The sequence below is a fragment of the Rousettus aegyptiacus genome, unplaced genomic scaffold (assembly GCF_014176215.1).
Source record: "Rousettus aegyptiacus isolate mRouAeg1 unplaced genomic scaffold, mRouAeg1.p scaffold_m13_p_7, whole genome shotgun sequence".
Classification (NCBI taxonomy): domain Eukaryota; kingdom Metazoa; phylum Chordata; class Mammalia; order Chiroptera; family Pteropodidae; genus Rousettus; species Rousettus aegyptiacus.
This window is the reverse complement of record NW_023416310.1, coordinates 13,437,092-13,463,878: the sequence shown is the minus strand read 5'-3', so window position 1 is coordinate 13,463,878 and position 26,787 is coordinate 13,437,092. Positions and strand designations below refer to the sequence as shown.

The 26,787-nt window shown below is 52.1% G+C and overlaps 1 protein-coding gene across 6 annotated transcripts in view; it reads left to right on the top strand.

Moving 5' to 3' along the window:
- DNMT3A (DNA methyltransferase 3 alpha) overlaps positions 1-26,787 on the top strand; it is a 112,117-nt gene that overhangs the window by 16,023 nt on the left and 69,307 nt on the right. For 5 of the 6 annotated variants that reach the window (XR_004952230.1, XM_036225214.1, XM_036225216.1 and 2 more), the window contains exon 2: positions 21,442-21,695. Coding sequence is in view for 5 of the 6 variants with exons in the window: in XM_036225214.1 (XP_036081107.1) it covers positions 21,633-21,695 (63 nt within the window). In the remaining variant the exon portion in view is untranslated. Of the gene's footprint in view, positions 1-21,093; positions 21,286-21,441; positions 21,696-26,787 lie in introns of those variants that run through there. The other variant, XM_036225213.1, reaches the window with a different exon arrangement.

The window sequence follows — 26,787 nt, the reverse complement described above, 5'->3', positions numbered from 1 at the left end:
GCCCATCCCATGTTCCTCTCCCTCGGCAGTTCCTGTTGCCTTCTGCTTGTGTGGGCTTGGGGTCCCTAACTTGGTACCCATGTCCCCTTTCCCCATCCCACGTCCCACTGAGAATTAAGTCTCTGGCCTCTGGCTTGGGAACAGGCAACAGTCGGCCAATGCACAGCCCCGGGGAATTGATCTCACTTCCATTTTGGTATTTAATAGATGGTAGAGCCTGTCAGGAGCCCGCCTCCCCTTTGAGGCTGGGCATCTCCGTAGACTTGTGTGCTTTGCTGCTCCTGAGCAGGGCTTTCATCATAAACTAAAGGTGCCAGATTCCTCTCCACTCAAATCTTAAGGGTTCATTTTCAGTCATTTCTCTCTTTGATTATTTTTCCCTAAAAAAAACCTGTCATCTGAAATCCATGCATTGTCAGAGTTATGTGTGTGTCCAAGCCTGCCTTCACTTGGCTAAGTGTATGGGCAAGACAGGGTGTGGTGCATATGGGCTCCTGTGCATCTTTCTGTGTGCAGGGTGTACAGGCGCGTGGGGATAGATAGACTTGCTTAGGCATGAGCCCATTTCAAAGCAGCCCAAGTGAGGGCCCTGGAATCCAAAGGAGCTGCGTTCGTTCAGATGCTTGCCAGCTGCAAGATCTAGGGTAGCTAACATAATCTCTCCAATCTTTAGTTTCTTCACCTGTAACAGGGAAATGAGACCAGAGGCTGTCGTGAGGATTAAATGATATAATGTGCGTTACTCTCAGCGCAGTGTAAGTGCTCAGTGTTAGCTAGCTCTGTTATTTTCCTCATTTGGGCGGCTTTCATGGACTAACACTGCAGGAAATGCTCTGAGAAGTCTTGTCCTCCACCTTTCTGCCTCTTGCAAAATCTTAGATGGGTGAGGAAAGTGCTGCTTCTGATTGGAAAAAGTCTTCGGAGCTGGGAGGCTCCTCAGTGCCACTTAGCAATCTGTTCCCGAGTTTAAAAAGTGATGTTGTCAACAGGTAGTCTTTGTATCCACCTTAAATCCCTCAAGCTGTCGTTTCAGCTCATTATTCTGATTCTGTCCTGAATGCGGTGTTATTTACTTCCATTTACCAGAAACCTGCTATTTCCTGTGAGCAAGCTCTGTGCTAGGCTTTGAGGGAACACAATGAGTTTAGGATGTGCCCAACTAATAACTGCAGGCCAAGGTCAAAGGGAAGGGAGAGATAAAGCGCTCAAAGGACTGAGGTCGCGACCAACTGAGGGGATCAGGGAAGGCTTCTTGGAGGAGGTGGCACCTGAGATGGGCCTCAAAGCACCGAGGTGGGGCTTTAGGCTGAGAGGAGGGAGCCAGGCTGTCATGGATGGGGTGGCTGGACTGTGGGGGAGCCGCTGGGGAGGCAGAACAAGGCCTCGGGTTGCTGGGGTCCAGGCTGAGGCCCCGTACTGATTTGGGGGGAGTGGGCCCCTGTACTCTGTAACTCCTGCATGGCCTATGGAGAATCATTCTGAACTGCTCTGCTTGTGGTGGCTTTGGTTTGTGGGGTGGGGAGAAGACGGAGGAAACAGAGAGGGGAAGGGGCCAAGTGAGCTCCTTTGGTTTAGGCTCTTGATGATTCCTTTATATTCTGTAGACTAGAGCTTAAGAGCTTAGACTTGGAGAGAAACAGAGCAGGGTTTGAATTACTCCCACCTCAGGGGGTTGTGGAGATTAAGGGGACCGGCAGCCAGGGTAAGCTTTGTGGCCCAGTGATGGAAATCATGGTGTGAATGGTGGGGAAGGAGGGTCCCTTACCTGGACTCCCAGAGGTCTCTGTGTCCTTCGTTGCATCCCCTTCCCCAGGCTGAGGGGCTCCAGACTCCAGAACACTCCTGTAAGGGGCTGTGAGTGTGAGGGAAATGGGGGCTAGGGACCTGATTCTACCCTGTCCTCCCCCCTCCCTCCTCCACATACAGCAGAACTGAGCCCCCAACCTAGAAAGCAAGGCGCCCTGGCTCACAGCCACTCCCCCAGGTGTGGCTGTGGGGACCTGCCAGCCCCCAGCAAGGACGGCCAGCCAGCAGGCAGGGTCTCCTGGGCTGCATTTCCCTTGCTGATCATCTGGCAGGCCTGTCTGGAAGACAGTGGCAGAGGAGGAGGTGCAGACACCTGGGGCTTTCCTAGCGGAATCCCAGTAGGGAGTGGAATTTTTTTTCAACTGTTCCTCAACATTGCCTACGCCTGTCCTGCTGTGGTCCCCTCTGACCCATAAGGCTTCCCAGCCTCATTTACATCTATAATCGAGTTCTTATTTTCTCTTCCTGCGGTCATGGCCCTGTTCACTGTCATCCCTATTGATCTTCTCTCTCTGTTTCTGTTTCAAATGTCAAGGTCATTGTCAGTTCTGAGTCAGTTGTTAGCTGTCCCCTTCAGATGCACAGAGGGGACAGAGGACCATCTCAAACAGCTAGTACCTGGAGGGATCGAACTTGGGTGTCCTGACTCCTAGCCTGGTGCTCAGGGATCGAACTTGGGTGTCCTGACTCCTAGCCTGGTGCTCTTCTTGCTGTGCTACTGTGACCTGAAACTCTGGATTCAGTGCAGATGTTCCAGACCTAATAGATCAGCTAGATCCTGGTGTTCCAGGGGTCCTTACTTGAAAAGATTAAAAGATGCTTAGAGGGGACATTATGGGATGATGGGGATCAGATCTGCGGTTTACTGAGCTGTAGGTTGGATGTGGGCCAAGTCATAGCAAATGTCGGGGAAGCTGGGGCTGGGAGGCTGGGGCCCCTGGGAGCAGGCCTCCCCTCAGAGGTTCCCCAGAGGGGCCAGGGAGGGCAGGCCAGGGTGCTCGGGCCCATGCCAGGCAGGTGAGATCCTCCAGCACTCTAGCAAGCAGAACCGGTTAGGAAGGGGCCTCTTGAGGGAATGGTTCTGTGTGAATATTATTATAGATTCTGAAAGGATAAATGCATTTATGGATAAAGGGGGATCTGTTTAGATTCCCCAAAGCCTTTGAAATGGGGTAGTAAACATGTCTATTCTGAGTGTGTTAGGTGTCCATGATTGGGGTTGGGTTGCCCAGCAAAGCCAGATGCAGATTGTAATCTTGCATTTGTAAAATTTCTTTTAAATATATACAAATACACACATTTATGGGCTTGGACATGCATAGGAAAAGTCCTCTGGAAGGGTACACAGCAAACTTGTCAACAAAGACTTCGCCTTTTTACTTTATATACTATGTACTTTGTAATCTTTGAAGAAAATATAAATGCATACTATTACTTTTCTAGTGACAACAAAAATAAAACCACATTTTTTTAAAGCTTCTGGATAAGAACATGAAAAAAATTGAGTCACTCTAGGGCTCAATGATGGATAAGAAACTGGCTTGGAGACTGACAGCAAAGAGTAGGGTGACTCAGATGCTCGTCTTTCCTGGGAAGGTTGCAGGGAGAAATATGGCAGACACTGAGGCCTCCAAACGAAGGCCTGGGCTGTTAGGGAGTGCGTGAGAGTGGATAATAGGCAGCTGGCTGCACCTGGGTACACGCCAGGGTCAGGGAACCAAGTTAGCTTTATGGGATGGCGACTCAAAACTCTCGGTTCTGACCCAAGATGGGAAGCAAATCATTGGGGATCTTCCCGGAGGCTTCGATCTATGGTTCCCCGGGAAGTGGAGGTGTGACTAAGGCCTGGGCCTGGTAAGGAGCTCAGGTGACCCAGCCCTGGCTTAGTGCAACTCAGGGAGGACAGAATGGGGGTTCAGGAGGCCCCGCCAATGGGCGGAAGGGATGCCTGGGGAACTTGTCTGGCATGTGGGCTCAAGCTGTGCCCAACTCTGTTATCTGGAGGCCCATGAGCAGGCGGCAGTGGCCTAGGTGACGGGGTGGAGAGGTGAGGAAGGGCAGATAGTAATTCCTCTGCCTGTTGCTTGGCAGTAGTGCCCACCTCCCCTTCCACAGTCCCCTGCCCCAGCCTTCTTAGAGCTTGCTTTCCCCTCTGAGGCTGCCCCTGTTGAACTTGACATGAGGAAGAGTATGTGTACTTCTTTGGCTCCCCCTTGGAATAAGGCAGGAAGATAAATAAAAGAATGGTAACTTGCCGGTGAGTGTAGAGCTGGCCCCCCTGTGGAGCTCTCTCCACCCAGGCTCATGAGGAGTAGATGTACAGGGCAGAGAAGAGAGCCAGAGGGAGGCCATCCTTGATTAGTGTCTCAGCACCACTATCACTCAGCTACTGTGTGACCGAAACGTCTTTGAGCTGCTGGTTTACATGTGTGTATCAGGGATAAGAAGAGTATCCACATCTTACCTGAATAAAATGACATATGTTATGAAAATGGCCCTTGCTGTGCCTGGCACGTAGTAGGTGCTGAGGAGATATAATTTCCTTTTCTTTAAGTGAAGTCATAACATGACCACGTGTGATGATAACCCCTGTGAAGGCCCGGGTGCCCTGCAAGACCTGACAAAGGCCTGTCATTTTCATCACTCTTTAGGGGTCTTACTTAGGTCCTCTCTTCCCTTCCCCCCGTAAAGCCAGGATTTGACTGGCTGATCTCTGAGTCCCCCAGCCCTGGCCTTCTAATCTCTGGGCCCTTAATCTTGATGTATTCCATCAGTCTCTTTAGAATCTGTGCCCACTGGGGCCCTAGCAGGTCCCCTAAGCCCTGAATCCTCCCCTTCCCTGCCCTCTAGTCTCTTTGGCCCAGAGCCAGCAGTGGCCTCTCCTCTGGGTTCTGGGCCTGCTGGCAAGGCTAGCTCTGCCCCCTGGCCTAGAGACCTGGGAGGGTACAGACCACAGCCGGGCCTGGCAGCTGGCACACAGCACTGATTCCTAATGGTTTTATTACCAGTAACAATGTGGTGCTTGTTGCCTTCCTCTCATAGGCCGAGGTTCCCAGCCCAACTGGTGGTGGCCTGAGGGCCCGCCTGGTCCTGGAAGCTCAGTTGGGAAGCCCAGTGGGGCTGAGCAATTGCTTCTGCATTTCCTTCTGTCAACACCTTCCACCAGCCTGGAATCTGAGAGAGCTGGGGTTCAGCATAGTGAGACACCAGGGCCCCAGGGTGGCAGGCCTGACAGCTCTCAGGTTTCCTCTGCAGAGGTCCCTTGCTTCAGATCAACAAATAATGTTCATGTATTCATTTATTAAAGACCTACTATGTGCCGGGCACTGGCCACAGAGATGAAAGAGACCTGAGCTGGTCCTCAAGTTGTCCACAGCAGAAGTGAGAGTCTAGAGGATATGACCATTACATCTTCGGTGGGTGGAGAGAGCTCTAGCAGTGTATGCCTGGAGCATTACGGGGGCTCAGAGAAGGGACATCTCATTCAGGAGAAAGGAAGATCAGGAACGGCTTTCTAAAGGAGGTGATGCTTGAGCTGAGTTTCGAGGGTGGGGAGCAGTTAGCGAAGTGGTCAGGGACATTTTCTGAGCTGATGTGGCCCGAGCAATGGGACATGAGGCTAGAGGTCCGGAACCAGAGCTGGGCCATGGAAGGCTGAGATGTTATGCATTGATAGGTGTTGGACATGGAGTAACAGGCTTATGTTTATATCTGAGAAAGATCATCCCAGGGCATTAAGGAAGAGAAATTGGACTGGTGAAGATGGGGGCAGAAGGCTGGTGCAGAAATCCAGGGGAGCAGCAGTGTGGACCTGGAGGAAAGATGCTTTGCGAGGCATTTAGGAAACAGAGCTGGTAGGAACAGCTGGGCGATGGAGGGGGTGAGGGAAGCTGGAGGGACCCTTCGGTTTCTGCCTCAGCCAGCTGTGCAAGCAGCGATGCCATTTACTGTGAGAGTACAGGTTGGGGGGAGTCTCAAGAAGCCTGGGAATGCTTCATGTGGGAGGCAGGCTGGAGTGGGGACTGAGGGTGGTTAGGATTTGCTCAGGTGGAGTGTGGGTTGGGCCAGGCTTGCAGAAGAGAGAGAGAGCCTGTGTCACCAGGCCTGGAGGTTGGGGCCCAGGGAAGGGCAGGGTCCTGTGTGATGGATTAGGAAGGCAGGCACATTTTATTACATAACTGGTAGCAACCCCTGGAGATTTCGGAGGAGGGAAATGATTTAAGCAGGCATTGTATCACACGCATGAGGGATGCTGATGTTTGGGGCCCTAAGCTGGGGCTCGTGCTTTTCTGGAGCTTCCACCAGAGGCCTAGAATCTAGCTGCATGACCTGGGGTACATCCAGTCACCCTCCTAGAGTGGCATGTGAATTGTCAAATTGATGTCCACCCTCCACCGAGAGGGGGGTCATGAGATAGGTGGGGATAAGCTGAGGACAGCCATTTGGGTGAGCCAATGGAAGAGAAACAAATAAAACTATTCCTCTAAAATAGAAATGAGTGTTTTGAGTGTTACAGGAAGGGCAGTTTCTAGAGAATTTCTAGAAAAATGACATGGATCAGGTCAGCATCACTGAGGCAGAAGGTAGTGTAGCACCTTAGTCCTGCCACCCCTTAACCGTGCCCTGGGGCAGATCACTTAACCTCTCTTAGTCTCAGTTTTGCCATGTGCCAAGTGGAGGTAAACTCACAGGCTGGTGTTTTCGTTTGTTTGCTTGTTTTCAACAAGTGCTGCTTGCACTAAACCTGGATGTTTTACATCGTTCGTCATTTAAAAGAATCCTTATACAGTTGGCCTCGCAAGTGTTTGAGAATTACAATTCAGCCACGTGTGTTCCCTGTCTGGCACTGAGGACGCACGTACACACGAGCGTGCCCTTTCTGTCCCTCCCTCTCACTCACTCAGCTGCTTCTTGCTCTTGGTCTCCGTCTCCGTCTCCGGAGGCCGTCCCTCCCGCCCCCGCCCCCGCCCCCGCCCCCGCCCTCAGTTTTGCATTCCCCCTTCCCGGGAAGTTCCATTTATTATGTTCCATTGACTCTCTTATTTCCCAAACCCAGGTGCCCCCAGTGTATTTGAAGAGCATTTGCTGAGCTAAATAAGAATTAGCGACTGGGGGTGGGGGTCAATTCCTTTTCTTTTTTTTTAAATTTTATTATTTGTTGTTATTTATGCCTATAGCACCTGGTACTGACCAGGCCCAACCTTGCTTAGCATCCAAGATCAGACATTGGGCTTGTTCAGGGTGGCATGGTCATTAGACCATGGACCGTGGCTCCACTGGGATGCGAACCCAGGACCCTTTGCGTGTAAAGCAGACGTGCTAACCCCTACACTATGGAACCACGTCCTTTTTTTTTTTTAATAAAGGGGAGGAGGGTCTGTGCAGAGCCGCCCGTGACTGTGTGGAGAGCAGAGGGAGAGGCTCTGAACTGCGTGGGGCCTGGGCAGACCACGGCGGAGACCGCGCCCAGTCGCCGGGCCCATGCAGGGCCCTAGTGGGGTTTGAGAAATGAGCACAGGGTGACCTTGGCCTGGAGACTGAGGCCAGCTTCCTCTGTGAGCAGGTCCACGTGGCAGCCATCGGGCTGGGCTGTACGCATCACGTCCCCTGTGACATGCAGCCACGCCTGCAGAGACACCTTTGAAGTGTCTCTGCCTTCCGGAGGAGGCTCTGGGGGGAAGATGGCTCCTCAGCAGGGACTCTTGTGGTGGCAATGTTGGCGAGAAGGCCCGGGCCTGAGTCGGGCAGTCTCTGGATATAGAGCGGGGTGGGGACCACTGTCTGAGTGTAGAAACCAACACTTCTCTGGTTTGTACAGACCGCTCACAGGGGCGGCCCTCTGGAAGTTGGGCATATATGGACTGAGGGTGTGGTGGCGAAATCAAAGGAAACATACAGCATAATTAATCTGGCGTACCCTTAATGGTATGCATAATTGTGCTGCATGGTAATTAGGTGTAAATGGTAAGCAGTTCACATAAATGTTTTTGTAATTGGTATTAATTTTGCAAAGGCAAACTAAGTTTATGTGGTTTTTCTCTTCTTGCTCTGTTAGTTTTCCAGCATAAGCAATTCCTAGCTCTTGGAGGAATTCTATTGCATATGTTTGTTTACAGGACAATGTTTTGTATTTTCTCTCGGAACAATGTTATGAATGGTTATGAGGTTCCCAAGCTGGTTTCCAAATGCCTCTTTGGCCCATGCAGTGGGTGAAATGTGCGGCGCATGTGTCGGGGAGGCCCTGCCCGGAATCCTCCTGCGCCAGGTTCTGGGAGCCGGGAGCGTGAGAGGAGAGTGTGTGAGTGAGTGTGTGAGTGAGTGTGTGTGTGTGTGTGTCTGTGTGTGTGTGTGTGTGTGCGCGCACGTATCTATCTCTGTGTGTCTGTGTGTGTCTGTGTCTGTGTGAGTCTGTGCGAGTGTACATACACATCTGTCTGTGTGTGTCTGTGTGTGGCTGCGTGCACGTCTGCCTCTCTCTGTGTATGTGTCTGGGCCCGTGCGTGTGGCCGTGAGAGACCCCTAAGCCACGAGGGCAGGTTGCGGGCTCTGGTAGAGGTTATCCGTTCTGGTGGTCAGGGGCCTTGGGTTGGGGGGTGAGGGGCAGACTTGGGGCATTAGCTAGCTGGGTGGGAAGACTCCGGGTCAGGCCACAGCAGCTGTTCCCAGGAGCCAGCAAGAGCCACTCCTGGGTGTGGTCTTAAACCAGAGGCTCGGTTTCCTAAGGACACTTTACTGGCCTTTTGCCCTGATTAACCACACAATACTTTTTAAAAACCTGAGAATTATTGAGTGCCTACTATGTGCCAGGCAATGTGTTAGACGCTCAACACAGATTCTTTCATGTCTTAAAATAGACTTCTGAGGTAGGGTCTCATTCACCCCAGTGTCCAATGGGAAATTGAGGCCCAGGTCTCTTGAGTGGCAGAGCCAGGGTGTGAGATGGGGTCCAGCCGAGACTCCTGGGGGCTAAAGGAGCAGATGAACTGCACTAGGGTGGCTGGGCCGGGGGCTGGTGATTCTAGGATATGCTGCCCTGCACCCTGGGGCTCTTCTTCCTTCCCTGAGCCCCTCCACGAATGGTTTGGTTTTGGTCGGGGCAGAGGGTGAGGAGAAAACCAACCAGGGACCAGTCGGTAATTCTCATAGCAGCGGACGCTATCCTGCTTTCACGGGTGGGGAGGGGCTGTGCTCCAGCAGCAGCTCTCAGGCCCTGAAGACCCTTTGGGGACCTCTAGTTCTGGCCTGGGAGGGGGTCGGCTGGGTGCTGGACCTCTAGTTCTGGCCTGGGAGGAGGGGGGAAAAGTGCTGGTCGGGGAAGCATGTGCATGGACGGTGTGGGGAGAGAGTGGGCACAGGCAAACCAGGGACTCAGCCTCCAGGGGCCTAGAGGAGTGGGGGGCCAGGCCCCCTTGCTTCCTGCGGTTCCCTGGCACCCTGACCTAGGACCCTCATGACCCCCTTGGTCCTGGGGCATCTGGGGGCTGGTGGGGCCTGCACGTCCCATGGCAGGTATTTGTTCTGGCCTGGGAATGGTGGAGCAGGAGGCTAGGATCTCCACAGAGGGCCCTTCCATTGGCTCAGTGCCTTGGGGAGCTGTGCCGAGGCACCCCTAGAATGGGGGTTGTGGGCGGTCACTCTAGGCACCGCAGCACTGTGCTGGGGATGTTGCAGCTGCCGGGAGTGATTTCACACAGTCCTCTCTGCCTCGAGGGTCACCCGGAACTGGGGTGGGGGCAGGGGAGGCGCAGAGCTTTGGGAGGGCGGCATGGTACAAGACATGGACTCTGACTTCATCTGTTTGGGGAAACAGCACATCCATGTACGCGCGAAAAGCTAAATGCCCACACAACGGAAGCTGATTAGAGACCCCTGAGTGGGCGGTTGAGAAGTGATGGAAGGGGTGGGGGTTTGCTAAGGGATGGGGGAGAGGAGGGGCGTGTGAGCCCTCTGGAGGAGAGAGTAGTATGAATGTAGACGTGAGTATAGAAAGGGGGGATGTAAGCTGGGGGACGTACTGGTCCTGGGATGGTGAGGTCAGCTGGGAGAGGCGGTGGGGGGGGGCAAGGTCTGAGCAATTTGCTCACGCCATATGTAGCAAGTCATCAGTGCGGGACCAGACCAGAGTTTAGATTTTACTGTGTGTAAAACTCATTGGCATTGTGGGTATTTTAAAATAACAGCTGTATTGAAATATAATTTATGTACCATACAATTCACTCATTTGAAGAGTACAATTCAATGATTTTAAGCACATTCACAGAGTTGTGTAACCATCACCACAATCTTAGAACATTTTCATCAGGGATCATACGTTTTGACTGAGGATGCCGCGTGTGGAAAGTCTTCGCTGAGCGGCTTGGGTAGGAGGTAGAGACCCCAGAGGCAGGGAGACCCATGACAGTAACCACCAAGCTAGGCCTGTGGTGCATGGGGGGGGGGGGGGGAGGGGTGGAGGGAGGGCGGAGAATCAGGTGCCCAAGGATCAGGTGTCCGATGGAGCGTGGGGACTGAGGGGAAGGTGGGACCTCAGTTCCCTCCCAGGTTTGGGGCTTTGGCAGTTGAGGGGAGGGTGGTGCCAATTCCACATAGAGAAGCCAGAGGAAACATGAGGCATCTGTGAGAAGAGTGGGATTTCACGTGACTTCAAGCCATCCAGGTGGGGATAGCCAGAAAATAAAGATGGAGGCCTTGCAATAGGAGGTCTTAATTTAAGCCCAGGTATCTCAGTGGAGGAGAGTAGAGAGTACAGCTGAAGGCAAAGTGTGGCCCGTGACAGGTCCCCAGTGTGCAGTAGTGGGAGCGAGACCGGGAGGCAGAGTAGAGGAGCCGAAGGGGTGGGAGAGAACCAGAAGCAGGGAGCCAAGCGGAGTCACAGAGGGGAGAAAGAGCCGGAGGCTCCACTTGCTTGTGAACTTCCAAAAGCAGGGGGTCTCTTGTTCACCCCAGTGCCTGGCTTGGGAGTGGCACTCAATAAATGATTGCCGAGTGAGTGTTTGAAGCAGGCAATGATTAGCTGGCAAGGATGCTGAATTGAGCTCAAGGACCTTGAGGACGGTAAAAGGCTCCTTGAGGCTGTGGGTGACTGTATCAGTCAGGGTCCATTCAGGAGACAGAAACCACGTAGCGATTCGAACAGGAAAAAATTGAATATAAAGACTTATTAACTATAACAGGAGATTGGCTTAATGAGAGATTGCCTAGTAAGCAATAACAAGTACTGCAAGGAATATAGAAACAGTATATATGAGAACAGCCACGACCTAGGGTTGCCATGGAGTGCCCGAAGAAGAGGTCCCCCAGGGCTGAGATCCTGATCTTGATGGACAGGGCGTGGCCGTGGCTCCCTGGATTGCAGAGAAGTCACTGTGGTGCCATATTGGCAGAACTTACTGGAAACCTACCCTCTGGAACTCACCAGAAATCCATCCTTTTGGGTCCCAAGGAAAATTGGTCTATGAAGAAGTTTCTGCTGGAAGCACACTGCTGCTAAACTACCCCGAGGGAGTGAGTGTTGGGTGCAGCTGCTGGCTCTTGCTGACTGGCAGACGCTGCGAGGGCCAGGTGCTGGAGAAGCTGTCGGCTCGGCAGGAGCCTGGCCCTGGAGAAGCACCCTCACGGCGGGAGCCGGGTGCTGGAGAAGCTGCGACGGGAGAGGGCTGGGCACTGGGGGAGCCACAGGGGCTGCAGGATCTGGCTGCAGGACAAGTTGTAATCAGTAGGGGACCCCTCCGAGGGAACACATGGGGGTCTGGGAAAGAAACCTCCTCCTTCGATGTCTCTCCAGTGCCCTCTACTGACAGTCGTATGTGTCAGCCGGCAAAGGTGAAATATGTAAAGGGCCTAGCTCCATTTTCCCAGGGCAGACAATGAAGAGCGAATAAATCAAATGGCGCATTCTCCTGCTTTGCCTACACTGCTTCCGTTTTCACCCTTCCACAAACATTTGCGCTCCCTTCCAATAACACAATAGCTGTGTTACTACCTATCAAAGATACAGCTATCCTTCCGAAGTATACTTTTTAGCTTAACTTTCCCCTAAATGAGGACCAACGGTCATTGTATCGATCACTGTCTACACGAATAACTTCTCAGATTCAATCGCGGTCCCGACAAATATTCTGTTACCCGAAGACTCAATTACAGAGTTAACTTCCAATAACGTGTGTGTAAAATAATGGGAAGAAGGAGGAAAAAGATAATGGTTATCATGTACAAATAAACACACACATATGTCAAGTAAATAGAAAATATGCAAAACTGCTACAGTTCTCATTTCTATTTTTGTTCACAAGGCCACATTTGGTATCTGGCTTCCTTCTCCCATTACCCATCCTATGTTTGCTGTGCGCTCAGCCGTAATCTCGACAGGCTAGGCTTCTTTTATCTGGTGGAGTGACCCAAACCTTAATTCTTGAAGGACCTGAATCTTCGGTTGTCCTGCCTTTTTTGGGGGGTGTGTGTGAGGGTGCTGTAGTTTTTCCATTAACCCTTACTGTTGGGCATGGGAGTTCTAAGTTCCGAGGGAATCCCCTGGGTTCTCGACGGTCTTCTTGCCTCCAGTGTGCACCAGCAACTCAGTTTCTCTTTGGGAACTAGGATCAATCACTGCAGCCAGTGGAGTAAGTCCTTTTTTGTCTGTCGGTTCAGTGGCATAAGGGGTCCAAGAAAGCCAGATGGATGCCTGATCTTCCAGTGGGACCACTGTGGTGTCCCCTTTGGGGATCACAACATTCAGCGCCCCTGGAGAGTTCAGAGATATGGGATGGTGTGGGGATCAGATGCAGGAATCAGGGTAGAGTAAGGGGAGAGGCTCTGGAGCTAGCGGGTGTAGACCATTCTTTAGAGAATGTTGGGAAAGCAGAGAAACACACAGATGTGGACCATGGGCCACCTCTGGAGGAGGACAGAATCAGACAGACCCATGCTCATGGCTGCCCCAAACAGCAGGCCCTACTGGGCTCCACATGGCTGATTCTCACATGGACGTTCAGCCTGGCTACCATGTGTCCCTGACTCTCAGGACATGGGAAGCGCATCTGACTGCCATTGCACACATGACACGGCTTCTCTTGACTCACCACCCTCAAAAGTGCCTGCTCCCTTATGGAAGTCTGGATTGGCTCATTTCAGCTCACAACTACAACTTCAGCTCCTTACCAGCGTCTATTTTGGGTATAAACCTTTTTTCCTCCCTCCTCGCTTTTGAGGCTGTGTCATGGTAACCATTAGAATGAGCAGAAGAGTCTGATTCAACCCATCTCTGCCAGGGTGGCCACCACCATGGCAGCAGGTTTGGTGTGGTCGTAAATGCTCATGCTGGAGGTGCCCTGGCCTCATGGGTGGTGGAAGAGCCACAAGTCATCTTTCTGTGGCTCCAGAGCCAGGCATGTGGAGAACAGAATGGCAGGGTTGTTGGCCTGTCGCCGGTGGCTTTGGGTGTTCTATGGGCAGCTGGTGGTTTGGGTGAAAGTCAGAGTAGTGGTGTGATGATGTGCATCTCACTCGTGTCGAGAGAGAACGAGCAGGTGGAAATGGCAGTGGGACCTCTTCCCCTTATCCACTCCTAGGCTTGCGACCGAGGGAGACTGTGGCACATAGGCCTCTCTGTCTAGGAGGTCCTGATGTCTCCCCTCAGCCTTCTGCTGGCTCCCAGCTTACCAGGCCTGGAGTTTATCACCACCCTGGCAGATGATCGGTGACATGGGGCACCAGATGCTCTTCTGCCTTGTGTCACCGACAGGACTCATCTGCACGTCCTCCCAAGCTCAGAAAGGAAATTCAGGCAAGAGGCTGTTCTCTGTGGGCTGTTGTCACATCAGGGGCACAGAGCTGATCTGGGTTCTGTGCGTAGTCTGAATGTCCTGGACCGAGTGCTGCCAAGTGCATAAGGAATCCAGAGATAGACCGACCTGGATTCGTCATCCTGCCCTGAGACTTTCTACTCTGGCTACCTTGGAGAGGTAATCAACCTCTCAAGGCCTCAGTTTCTCCTTTTATGAGATGGGAACATTAGAACCGACTTCATAGACTTCATAGGATTGTTATGAAGATGAAATGAGACAATGCAGGTTTCTTAGCACAGTGCATGGCATGTAGTAGGTGCTCAGTAAATGGTTGAATGAGTAAACAAGTGAGTGACTCCTGCATTGGACAGGGTACTGATTAGAAGGCTGCCCTTGCCTCTGCCTAACCAGAAAAGAGGGACTAACTGCAAACTTTGTTTTCTGACCAAAACGCTCCCAAAGTTAATATGGCTGCAACAGTCACAGGCTAATTTTTAAGAGATCGTGCTGGAGTGGAAGACTGTGGGCTTCTGAGTGGGACAGACCCGGGTTTGTATCTGACTCCACCACTTACTACCCGGACAGCTAGTAAACTTGGGCGGCTGTGTTAACCTCTCTGTCCCTTTTTTCTCATCTGGAAAATGGGGATAAAAATAGTACCCACTCCAAAGGGTTGGAGTGAGGTGTGGGGATGAACGAGATGTTGAAATTGTAAAGCTCTATTCCCGGGGCCTGGCACATCGTAGGAGCTTAATACGAGCTCCTGTTTGAGCGATGTGCACTCACGGGCACTCTGGGGATTTCAAGAAAGTCGAGAAAACTGTGGGCTGCATTAGTCAGGAATTAGTAATTGTTAAAACGTATGGAGTGTGTTCTTTGTGCCGCCCTCTTGTAAGCATTTTTAATGCCTTTCATCTCCATTCCCACACCAGCCCTATGAAATGGCGACTATTTTCTGCGATTCACAGTTTTGCTGCAGGTCGCGCAGCTAATAAGTAATGAGGCTGGGATTTGAACGCTAGGGACATGCATTGTCCCATTTCGTCCTCGTAGCAATCCTATGAAGCCTAGAAGTTGGTTCTATGGTTATTCCCATTTTATAAAAGGGGAAACTGAGGCATAGAGAAGTTCATTACTTCTCCAAGGTAGCCCCCTGGGGAGGGTTTCAGGAGGTTGAGATTAACATGAGTCAGGCAGAGACTCACTCACATTACAGAGATTCACAGATTCCCTGCCTCCAGGTATGGCTAGATCCAGGGGCCCAGACAATGACTTGACTGTTCCATTCCTCTATTTTTATCCCTTTGTTCTCAAGTGTGCTCTTTCCAGCAGCTCCTGACTCACATCTTACCATATTAGCATCTTTCCATTGCACCAAGACATACCTGGGAGGCCTCTGATTGGCCTTGCCTGGTCACGTGCTCACTCTATAACTAAGGTGAGGGGTGGGGTCAGCACAAACAACCAAAACCCCTTTGAGAAGGCAGGGGAGGCAACTACATAGACTTAACCAAGCAAAGTCACTATGAGAAGAGTAGACCAGATGGAGGAAGATGGACTGTTATTCAGCAATTCAGAAAGAGGACTTGAGATGGAGTGGAAGGGCCCTGACGGTGATAACATCGAGGCTGTTTTTTACGGAGCAAGGATTCAGGTTTGTGGGCTAAGATGGTTTTGTTTCTGGAAGAAGATAGTTTTCCGCAGGCCCTCGTTGAAAGGAGACTATGGGGTGACAATCAAGTTGGTGCTGGTTGGAGCAAGCTCGGAGGGGAACTTGGGGTGATCAGCGTGGGGGCCGCTGAGGGGATCGGTGTTGGTGAGGAAGATGGGGATGGTACTGGGAACGGTGGTGGCGAGGTTGGGAGCCCACACGGCAGGGATGGTCTGGAGGCTCCAGGAGACGCTTGAATGTGGGCCTTTGGTCTGAGATGGACTAGTGAGTGAGCCAGGGTCGTGCTCAGGGATACAGGCAGCAATGGCACGCACAGCTGCAGTTTGGGAGGAGTGTGAGGGAGGTGTACCACACTGTGCATGGCTGGACTTGGTGGAAATGACGTATTGCAAGAATTAAACATTTTGTGAGGGGTGTGGTGGGGGCGCCGGGAGGGAGGTACCACTTTTATAGCTGGTGACGGAACTCTGTGTGGGTGTGAGGAGCTGATAATGGTTGTTCTGTGGGATGTGATGGTTTCGTAGAGCAACAGAGATGGAAGGGCCTTGGCGGCACTCACAGAGGAGGGTGGAGGCCACGCCTAACCAATGGTTGCGTTTGGGTATCAGCCCTCATTTCCATCCCCATTCTTGCTTTTTAAAAATTGGTTTTTATTTCCTCACCGTAGTACATGCCTATGATTTAAGAAGTCAGATAGTACCCACATCTCTTCGCCGAATGCGGTTGTTCCTTGCCTACTCCCACCCTCTTCCTCTCCTCAGAGGCAACCATTTTTAGCTATTCTAGCCATTTTAGACCCATATTTCTGAGTAATGTGCGTATTTTTTACTCTTCCATTTTAGATGTTTTACATCAATTTCCTATTTAGTAAATAAGAATTTAGCTCTCTTACATGGCCAACCTTTCTGCTCTCCAGCCATTCTCTTTAATAGTTCTTGTAGGCATACTATTAACAGTACCCCATAAGTATTCTTTCAAAAATGTTTTATGCATATATTGATATATATGTGTTTGTAGTAGGCACAATAAAAGCCCCCTGTCCCCCAAAGACAGCCAAATCCTAATCCTCTGAATTTGTGGATATGTTACCTTATGTGGCAGATGTGATTAAGGATCTTGAGATGCGAGATGAATTCATATTATCTGGGCGGGCCCGATAGAATCACGAGGTCCTGAGAAGTGAAAAACAGGGGCAGGAGAGCTGGAAAAGGAGATGCGACGGACGCAGAGTGAGATTAACTCGGTAGAACTACTGGCCATTTGCTGGCTTTGAGGATGGAAGGCGGCCATGAGCCACGGAACGCGAGCAGCCTCTAGGAGCCAAAAGAGTCAAGACGATGGATTCAAAGAATGCAGCCCTGCCAACACCCATCTTGGACTTCTGACTTCCAGGACTACAAGATAAATTTTGTGTTGTTTTACGCTCTTCATTTTGTGGCAATTTGTAACAAACAGCAGCAAATAGGAAATTAATATGCTACGAAGTATATATGTGTAGACACACATATTCACGTGGCCGTACATCCGCATACATACCTACAGGCGTATATATGCCTATTTGTTAAATCGACGAATGCACCTGTTACTCACAGCTGAGCCTTATAGTGCACAATAGTTTTCTTCCTTTTTGTTTTCCCTGAAGTTAATAATTACCTTGTGTTCTCATCCGCCTGGTTTTCTTTGTACCTTTTGCTAATTCCTGCTACACCGTCTAATAGCTGTCAGTACGGCTCCCCGCAAGGGCAGTCACGTCAAGTCTTAATGTTTCAGTTCCACCTCTTTGAGCCGCTCATTGTCTTGCCCTCCGCACGTGAGGCACGTTGTAGCTGCCGCTCTGTGACTTCCTTTTGTGGTCATCCTCGGCATTCCCTCTGCCTTGCTTCTGGTCGGCGTTCCCATTTTCTGGATCTCATGTCTTCCTCTTGTTTGGTTTCCTCCCCCATTGGGCACACGTCATCCAGGACAGATAGATAACTGCCAGTATCCAAATCCATTCAGTTCCTGAGTTCAGAGAGCCGAGTGCAAACGGGGTGACGCCTGTGGTTTTGTCAGGTTAAAAAGACGGTTCGGTGGTAAAGGGCATAGTGATGACAGCGCTCGGCACGCCTGCGTCTTGAGTCACACTGCCTAGCGGCCCTCGATGGTTTCATCGGGCCTCTTTTCACCTCAATTCTGGAGATTCCCTTCCCCCTTTTTCCTGTGTCTTAGGGGCCATCTTCCCGTGCTTCCTGAGAAAGGCGCGTGTGAAAACGTCTTTATTCTACTCGTGCTTAATGATAATTAGGCTGGGTGAAGAATTCTAGTTGGAAAATTTCAAAAGCGTCGCTTCTTTCTCTTCTTGCTTCTCGCATCAACGTGGAGCAGTCCGAAGACATTCTGACCCCTGAAGCTTTATATGTCACTTTTTTCTCCCTCTTTAGCAATCTGTAGGCTCTTCTCTTTGTCCCAGTGTTCTGAAATTTCACAACGATGTGCCTTGGTGTGGGTCTGTTTTCATCCACGGGCGGGACGTTCAGTGGCCGTTTCAATCAGGCAACTCGTGATTTTCAGTTCTGGGAAGTTCTCTTGAATGAGTTCAGTGGTAACTTTCTCCCCTCTCTCCCATTTATTTCTCAGACGTGGAAACTTCAGCACGAGTTCTCTCAATCTCTTTTCCTTGCTCTTACATTTTCTATTTTTCTTTTTGATCTACCCCTTTTTCTGAGTATTGCATTTCTACTAGCATAATTTTATTGCTAGGAGTTCCTTTTTGTTCTCTGAATGTTCTTTGTTAATAGTATCACATTCTTTTTTCATGAATATAGTATCTTCTCTGTTTCCTTTATGTTTTGTTTGGTTTCGGTTTTGGTTTATTTGTTCTGGTCTTCGTCTTCCAAGTTAGAGGATTCCCTAAGATGTCCGGTGGTCCTTGGCTATTTTTTCAAGGTTGAGAACAGGGGACTAAGACGTTGATTGGAAGATATGAACATGATGATGGGGCTTGTTGACTCGCTTATCCACTGGTGACCTAAACAAGCCATTTGGGTTCTGGTGTCAGTATCTGTATCCTTAGGCCTTTCCTCTTGGACTGATTAGATTTTCCAGAGGAGAATATTAGGGTCTGGCTGACAGTTTTCTAGGAGCCCGCTGGGGAGATGGCTGGCAGGATGCCACATCACATTTATAATAACTTCATCTCCTTGATTTTGGTATATTACCTTTGCTCTCAACTGTACTGCTCAACTCTTTGTGCAAAGGCCCTCTGTTTTGTGCTCTTTGGAGAATAAACCTTCAGACTTCGGGGGGTTTTACTTCTTTTATTCTGTCCTCTTTATTTTCACACACGCATCCTCTTCAGCCCTGGTCCTATCAAGTATCGTATCAAGTGTCTTTTAAGGATTCAGTTATAAATCAGTTTTCATGTGGTGTGTGAAATTTGGCTGTCACGAGTCTGCTTTCCAGACTCCAAAATTTTGTTGGTAGTGCCTCCTCTCTGTTCAGCCCAATCTGTGACTGTCGTTTTTTTTTTTGATCTTTCTGCTAAGTTGGATTTAGAAGGTAGCGGAATTTGGTGTGTATATTCAAAATCCCAATTCTTTTTCCACAACAGTTTTGTAATTGAAATAGTGATGATGGTGACCATGTCAGTTGTGATACCAAGACATTTCCATGATGAGATTCCTTTAAAAATTTTTTTTTAAGTTGTTCTTATAAATGTTATTCATGGTCACTATGGGCATTAGAAGTATAAGGGAGCAAATAAAAGCTGCCTGTCATGGTGATAGGGTCTTGGCAAGGATTTTTCTTTGGTGATGGATTCTGTGGTTCAGCCTTTGGTGCGGGTGTGGAGGCGGCTTCGGTGCTTGGCGAAGAACTGTCATGGTGGACATGCGCCGCGGTGTTGGGACTGTGAGCCCAGGAGCAGGTCACTCCCCTTGGCAGGGCTGCTTGAGAAAAGGAAGCCGTCGGGGTCAGCACCTTGTGAGGTTCTGCTTTTCCATCCTGCTTCCTTCCTCGTCCCACTGGCAACCGGAGGCTCTCTGAAAGTGGGGTTTTTTTTTGTTTTGTTTTGTTTTTTTTGCACGGAAGCTCGCTGGACGTTTCTGGGCAGCATCATTTGCCTCTTACTTTGTCCCTGGGTCTCCACAGATTTCATTCTGGGGCTCTTGGGGCTCCCAAAGATGGCCCAGCCTCGTTTGTTCTGGGAGCCTCTAAGAGCTTGGCAGGGCTGAGGTAGAAGATGTCCTGTAGATCATCTAGTCCAACCCTCCCATTTAATCGATAAGGAAACTGAGGGCTAGAGAAGCCCGAGTCAGGACTAGAACCGACATCTGCTGATTCTGGGTTCCGTGTTCTTTCTACCCAGACTCTGCCTCTCATAGCTTCCGCACCCTTTCGAAGGCGTTGATGTGCGGGTGATTGGGGATGTCTGTGCTAAAAATGGGGAGTGTGTTTGAGGGGGAATTGCTGGCTGCTGATGGATGGAGCCTAGAGGAGGTCTGGGCTGGACCGGTTCTCCAGTGGGCTCTCAAGAGTTGTTTCCGTGGGGTATTGTAAGTTGGGGGACAGAGCTTCGAAGAGACCCCCTCAGAGCTTTAGAGTCAGAGAGATCTGGATTCAGGCCTCTGCTCCGAGACTGGGCAAGTCCTAACTTTTTGAGCCTTACTGTCAGCCGTGAAGTAGGGACAGTGGTAACACCAGTCGCCGCCCAAAGGAAGAATGTCTGTCATGTACTTAGCAGTGACACCTGGAGCTACTCTGTCTCCATCTACTCCCTCTTGTGTTGGTCAGCAGACAGTCATCGAGCCTAGCACTGTGCTGAGCTTAGACGTGTGCAGTACACCTGGGGTGTCCTTAGGGCTCACTTGTGGGGTATAGAGCAGCCCGTCTGGGCCCCTCCTGTCCTAGTTCTAAGGAGGCTCCTCCCAGCTCCGGCTTCCCCTTCCACACCTGGGGCAGAGCCAGGACTTGGGGCACCCACCTGCCGGCCAGGTGCCCATCCCTGGGGAAGGGGCCATGCCCCTGGGAGATCCAAGCCTGCGATTTCTCTACTTCCTGGTTTTCCAGGGAGCCTGGCTGGAGGGGGCTGAGACAAGGAGCCCTGGTGGGAGGGGCAGCAGAGGGAAGCAGAACCAGGAACTGGAAGGGGAAGGGTGTGGGTGGGCCCAGATCCAGCCCGCCTCCCCCTTCCCTTCTCCTGCCAATCCCCTGGTCCTGGCTGGCGCTCTGGAGGCAGGGGCTTGGAACAGGGCTCCTTCTGGGGGGTGGGGAGCAGGAGGACTGTCTCCAAGTGAAGAGGGCTGAAGCAGTTGAAGCTGAAGCACCCCAACCCCCGGCTGAGGCCTGCGGCAAGGGCTTTGTTATTTCACTGGCTTGAGGCCCACACCTGAGGCAGAGAGGATGAAAATCCCCTAAAATTCAGCTGTGTGGGTTCGGTGGGCCCCCTCAAGCCCACCAATTTTTGAAGGCGAATGGGGCTGGTTCACTTGGGGTGGGGGAGAGAGGGGCCTCACATCCTCCCTCTGTGTGGCCATGGCTGTGGCCCCTCCCCACTCTGACAGCACTACAAACCCGGGCCTTCAGCCTGTCGAAGGCCGAGTTCAACCTCAGCTTTCTCTGAGCCCAGGCGCTGGTCCTAAAATGAGGTGACATTCATTTCACTACATCCTGTGACTGCTGCTCACTTCCTCCACATGGGGTGGGCGTGGAGTGGGGGTGGGGGCCTGTGGGGAGGACAGATTAGAAGGAAAATGTAGCTGAGCTGGAACCTCTGGGATTTCCCAGGGGGTGGCTGGGGTGGGAGGGAGGGTGCGGGAAGCTTTCAAAGGAAAGAACAGACGTGAATGAAGAGAGGGAGGAGGCGGGAGGTAGCTAGAAGTCCCAGAAGTGGCACTCACTGTGTCACAGCGGCACGGAGGCCCCAGAGAGACTGTTGCCGCCTCAGAGGCAGGAGGTGGCCCTGAGGGAAGCCAGGCAGCGCCGTGCCACCTGAGTCTGCCTCGGTTTCCCCTACCTTCTGCAGTGCTAGGCTGGCCTGAACTGCTGGTGAGCCTGGGAAGAGGAGTGAGGTCAGAGGAACAGGCCTCATAGGCCTGCATGGCCCCGGGGCTGAGGGCCTAGTCCTCGGGAGGAGGTGGGGTTTATGGGGGGCCTGGGTTGGGGGTGCCCTGCCCTGCTGATCCCTCTTCTCTTCCCCCACAGGTGGAGCCATCGGAAGCCCAAACCCACAGGCAGCCTGAGGCAGAGTTTCGCCGGACTTTCACTCAGCACCCGGATCTATGTCTAAGTTTTAACTCTTGCTTACAAAGACCACGATAATTCCTTCCCCGAAGCCAAGCAGCCCCCCAGCCCCGTGCAGCCCCAGCCTGCCTCCCACCGCCCAGCTGCCCGCAATGCCCTCCAGCGGCCCCGGGGACACCAGCAGCTCCGCTCCAGAGCGGGAGGAGGACCGCAAGGTGAGCAGCTGGTTCAGCTGAGGACCTTCTGGGGAGCCCAGGGAGTGGGGGGGGGGGCATCCCAAGCCATGACCGCTCAGATGTGCTGAGCGCTGCACTGTGCTGCTCAGTCCTCACACAGGGCAGAGGGAGGGCCGATAGCCTCTTTCGGTGACAAGGAAACAGGCTCGGGGAGATCAGGTCCTCATGGGAATTTGAGCCAGGTAGTTAGGCTCCAGGACCCCAGCTACCCCCCTGCCCAGCCCCTCATGGTGTCTGAGCAGCACTTCAGACCCTTAGGTTTGTGTAGTCGCTGCTTTGGCCTTGCAGAGTCCCCAGACCTAGATTCCTTTGGGGACTGACCTCTTGTGAGCTATGTGCTCAGGCGAGTCGCTTTACCTGTTTGGCTGCTTCTGTTTCTCCAGGATGTTCAGTAGCTTCTGGGAGGCCAAAGACAAGTTCAGGGAGGGCTTGGTAGATATGAGGCCGTGTGAGGGCTCCCCCTCCTGCACAGCCAGCCAGGCACAAGGCGGTGGAGTGCTTTGCGCTCAGGGTGACACCAGTCATCGTGGAAATGGTGATTTCCCATCTCCCGCCCCCGCTCTGAGTTCTGAGTAAGTGTCACTTCTTCCCTTGGAGCTAGTGACTTCCTTGTTTTTAGAGCCCCATGAGGGGTGACCTCTTCACTGTTCTGCTGAACTCCAGGATGGGCCTCGGTCAGTTAGAGGAGATTACAGAAGACTGGCAGGAGTCCCTACTGGGTCTTGACAGTCCCTGCTGGGACCTCACCAAGCTGGGTCCGCCCATGTGCAAAGCCACCTCGAACCCCCAGCACTTGGACTTCGTTTCCCCCTGTCAGTGGAACAGGAAACCCTCCCTTCACTCTTCCCAGGAGAAATGTACCAGCCATGGGCCTTCCTGGGGTATCCTGTATGTCATGCCCTGGTCCCCACAGTTCCCTCTGCCTGCTCCCTTTTCCCTGAGTAGGGGTGAGGAGTGGTGATGCTTGGTCAAATCAGGGAGTAGCAGGTGTGTTCATGGGGCAGTTTGTCTTTCTGGAACCAAGGTGGACACCTGCTATCAGGTGCGGGGCCCCGAGCACCCTAAGGAGTGTCAGCTCTGCTGGCCTGCTGTCAGGGTCGACTCTGAGACTTGCTCCCTGGTCATCCGCTACCACAGTGCTCTGCTCATTATCAGAGTGTGTTTGTTTTCTGGTAGTTTCTATGCATTTCATTTTTGGGGACAGCCCTTGAAATAAGTGGGGCAATTTATAGATGAGGAAGCTGAGCCAAGTTAGTCTTGAGTCGAGCTGGGAGCCTGGTTTACCCCCTCCTGAATCAGAGCCTGTCCCACTGCCCTCCGTGTGTGAGTCCTGGTATGGACACACACACACACACACACACACACACACACACACACACACACACACGTACATGAAGTCCAGACCCCTGCCTTCCCAGCCTGGAAGCCTGCTGAGTGCCACGGAGGGGTGGAAACCCAGCAAGCTAGGGAGAAGGTATGTCCTGAAGCCCACTGGGCCTGGCTCCTAGGGGGTACAGGTCATCTTTATCTTTCTGACACCACAAAAAAAACAGGCAATTCAGGGTATCTCTTGGGCCTTCTGGGCTACTCCTGCCCAGGACTCAGGCAGCGACAGATCCAGGCCCTGCCACCATAGAGTCAGGGCCATCCGTGGCCACCCGTGCTCTCGAGTGACAGCTGTGGCCGTGGATAATTCCCTCTCCTCCTTGAGCCTGGCTTTGCTCCTCTGTTGGATTAGGTGACTCTGACCTTCCTCCCCCGGTCCAATGTCCTTTCTGGTGCTGACACGGCTTCGTGTCCATGTACTTGCTGTTGGTAGTCAGCTGCCCTCCACAGGTGGGGAAGGTGGGGACAGCCGGGCCAAACGCCTCCTGTTACTGGACTATGGTGCCCTAGGGAACAGAGCCTCTGGCCCCTCCCTAGAGAGCAGCAGATCCTGTGCTCTATTATGGCAGTTCAGAACAGAGAAAGAGCACTGGACAAAGAGTCAGAAGTCCCGGGTCCCAGGCCGGAGTATGCCACTTACTGGAGATGTGACTTCAGGCAATCTGGGCTTGCGTTTGTTCAGCTGTGAAGTGGGGATAGTAACTCTAGCTGTGCCTGTTCTACAGGGTGGTTGTGGAAGTCAGATGAGGTCATGGGCATGGAAGTGCCCTGCAGACAGCAAAGTCTGGTCCAATTATGAGGGATTACAATTGCTATTATTATCTACCCATAGTAACTGCTCTGGCTCAAGCAGCAACAAACACTGCGGACCCAGATCCTAGCACAGTTAGAGAGAGCAGGTAGACGGTGGAGGGCCGAAGCGCACAAGTACCCCTCCCAGTCTGTCCACGCCCACAGCGCACATGCCAGCTTACCTGGCCCACCTTCCTGGCACCTCTGGGCTGGCTCCTGAAGTTCCTGGGAGTCGTCCAGGGAGGGCGGGCAGAGCCTCTGACAGACGCCCACGGCAGCCTGTGAAAGCCAGGCCTGGGGCAGGGGTGCTGTGTCGCTGTAGAGGGGGAAGATGAGCTTGGACTGGAGCCCAGGGAGCCTGGCATAGTTGCCAGGGGCACCTGGCACAAAGGAACTGCTTCGGGAGCCAGAGGGAAGGGGTGTGGCCACCCACTGGCCCCTTTACCACCTGGCCCCACGTGCCCTTCCAGCCACCCTCCTGGCCACGCCCCCGTGCACCTTTCACTCTGGTACTTCCTGGAGCTGCCAGGCCTTTGTTTATGCTGTTTCCTCTGCCTGCTGTGCCCTTTCCCTAATGTTCTCTCCTCTCTGATCGAAGCCCTTGCTTCAGTCCGCCTTGAGTTACAGTTTGTAGTGGACCAGTGGCTCTCAGAATGTGATCCCTCTCCGTTCATCCACTGATGGACACTTAGGTTGTTTCTGTATCTTGGCTATCGTACATAATGCTGCAATGAATATAGGGGTGCATGCGAGTATAGTGCTACGTGAAATAAGTCAGGAAAAGAAAGACAACTGCCATATGATTTCACTCATATATGAAATCTTAAAAAAAAAGAAAAAACTGAACAAACAAAACAAAAACAAACTCAGAACAGGTTGGTGGTTATCAGAGGGTAAATGTGTTGGGAGGCGAGTGAAAGGAGGAAAGGGAGCCGCTGCGTGGTGGTGCACAGTATCCAGACTTTGGGGAGCGATCACTTTGTAGTGTATTTAGATGTTGAATTATGCTGCTGTACACTTGAAACTTATGTAATAATAAAAAAATGTGATTCCTAAACCAGCAGCGCCTGGAAAAGTTAGAAATTCAAAAGCTGGGGCCCCACCCCAGACCTGCTGAATCAGAAACTCTGGGTCTGGGGCCCAGCAGTCCTGGCTGTAACCAGCCCTCTAGAGGATTTTGGAAGTTCTGGTGTGGATAACGCCCAGCCCCACCACTGCCCCTGGAGAGCAGGGCCCCAGGGTTTGACTAGCACAGAGTAGGTGCTCAGAGAATATTTTGCAGATAGGATAGAAAGGAAAAGGAGAGTGGGTAAGACCCCCTCCATGGAAGAGCAGTCCCAGAGCCCAGGATCAGGCAGGTGGGGCGCAGAGCTGTGGGTGACGGGCGAGGTGGCCGCACTGTGGCTGGGTGTGCACAGGGAGGTCTGCGCACGTGGTTTCCCCTCTGCGCCTGCCCAGTTTCCCTCTCCCTCAACCTCCCCCCATTCATGTGTTGGGCAAGAAGGGTCTTCTTGGAGAAGCTTTGGGGGTCTGACCTCGGGTGCTCTGGACAGAGTGGATCAACTTGGTAAATATGGCCACAGGAGAGGGGGAGAGAGATGAGTGGGAGGTTAGCAGCAACAGAGCCAAGAGCTTCGGTCCTGGACTCGTGGGGATCATGGAGGTAGGGTGCCAGGCCCTGTGTGGAGGCAGAAGGGAGCAGGAAAGGGGACCGAGAGCATTCTAAGCCTTGAGGCTAGAAGGACTTCCTCAGATCCTCAAATATGAATCAATGACTGGTCAGGAGTCTAAGCCGCTGACTGGGCCCCTGATCTTACTGCTCCCCAATTTCTTCTGGCCTCAGAAACACAACAGCCAAGCTGCATCGAGTGTTGACTATATGCCAGGTGCACTTCTAAGCTCCGTACTAGCATTCTCTCATTTCATTCTTACAATTGTTCCATAAAGTAGGCTCTATTACTTTCATCACTTAATCTTATTAAAGACTAAACCGATGCTCAGAGAGGTTAGATCACACGCCCAAGGTCACACAGCTAGGAAGTGGCGGTGCCGGGATTGGAACCCCGGCAGCCTGTGCTGTTGGCTTCTGTGCTCTTCAGGCTGCTTCTGATGTGAAGGGGGATAGAGTGAATGGTGCCTCCCAGCTGCGATGCTCCATAGTCCCACCCACATTTCTTCTGCTGCAGATTCAAGTACGTTTGTTTAGACTGAAAGTTGGGATGGTCAGAGGATGCTTTTCTCTGTGTAACAGTGCTCTTGCCCTGGGATGGATGTTGGGGGCATGCCATCTCCAGCAGGAGCTCACACACGCAGGCTAGCATGCATGATTGTGGGCTCACATGCACGCGCATGCTCACACCAGATCCATACTCTTCAATGACGACCCTGCTGTGGACACACGGCTTCTTCCTGTCCCTCCCTCACTCCCTCTCTCCCTCCCTCTCTCTCCCTGCACACGTTGCCTCTCTGCACACATTGCTTCTCTTTCCTTCTCTTCCTTCCTCCCTCCCTCTCTTTCTTTCTTCAGACTTTGCTACCTTTCCAGGTACCTAGCACATAGTAGAGCTCTGTTGGATGAACTGAATTAACATTGCTGGAGGACCTAGTAAGGGGAAGGGGAAAGGAAGCTATAACCGTGGGTAAGCCGAGCCTGCTCTGAGGGAGGCCCTTCCGGGATAGCTTGCCTGCTGGTGGTGGCAACTGCAGGCAGGGAGCATAGCAAGTGTGCCTGTGTGCGTGTGTGCTTGTGCACGTGTGTTTGCACATGTAGGGCTAGCGCTGTGGCCAGGGCTCCTCCCTTCTCACCCGAGACCATCCCAGAGACCTGGCGAGTTCTAATTTTCCTCTGGGCACTGGTCACTTCCTGTGCTCTGGTACTCAAGCTCAAGGGCAT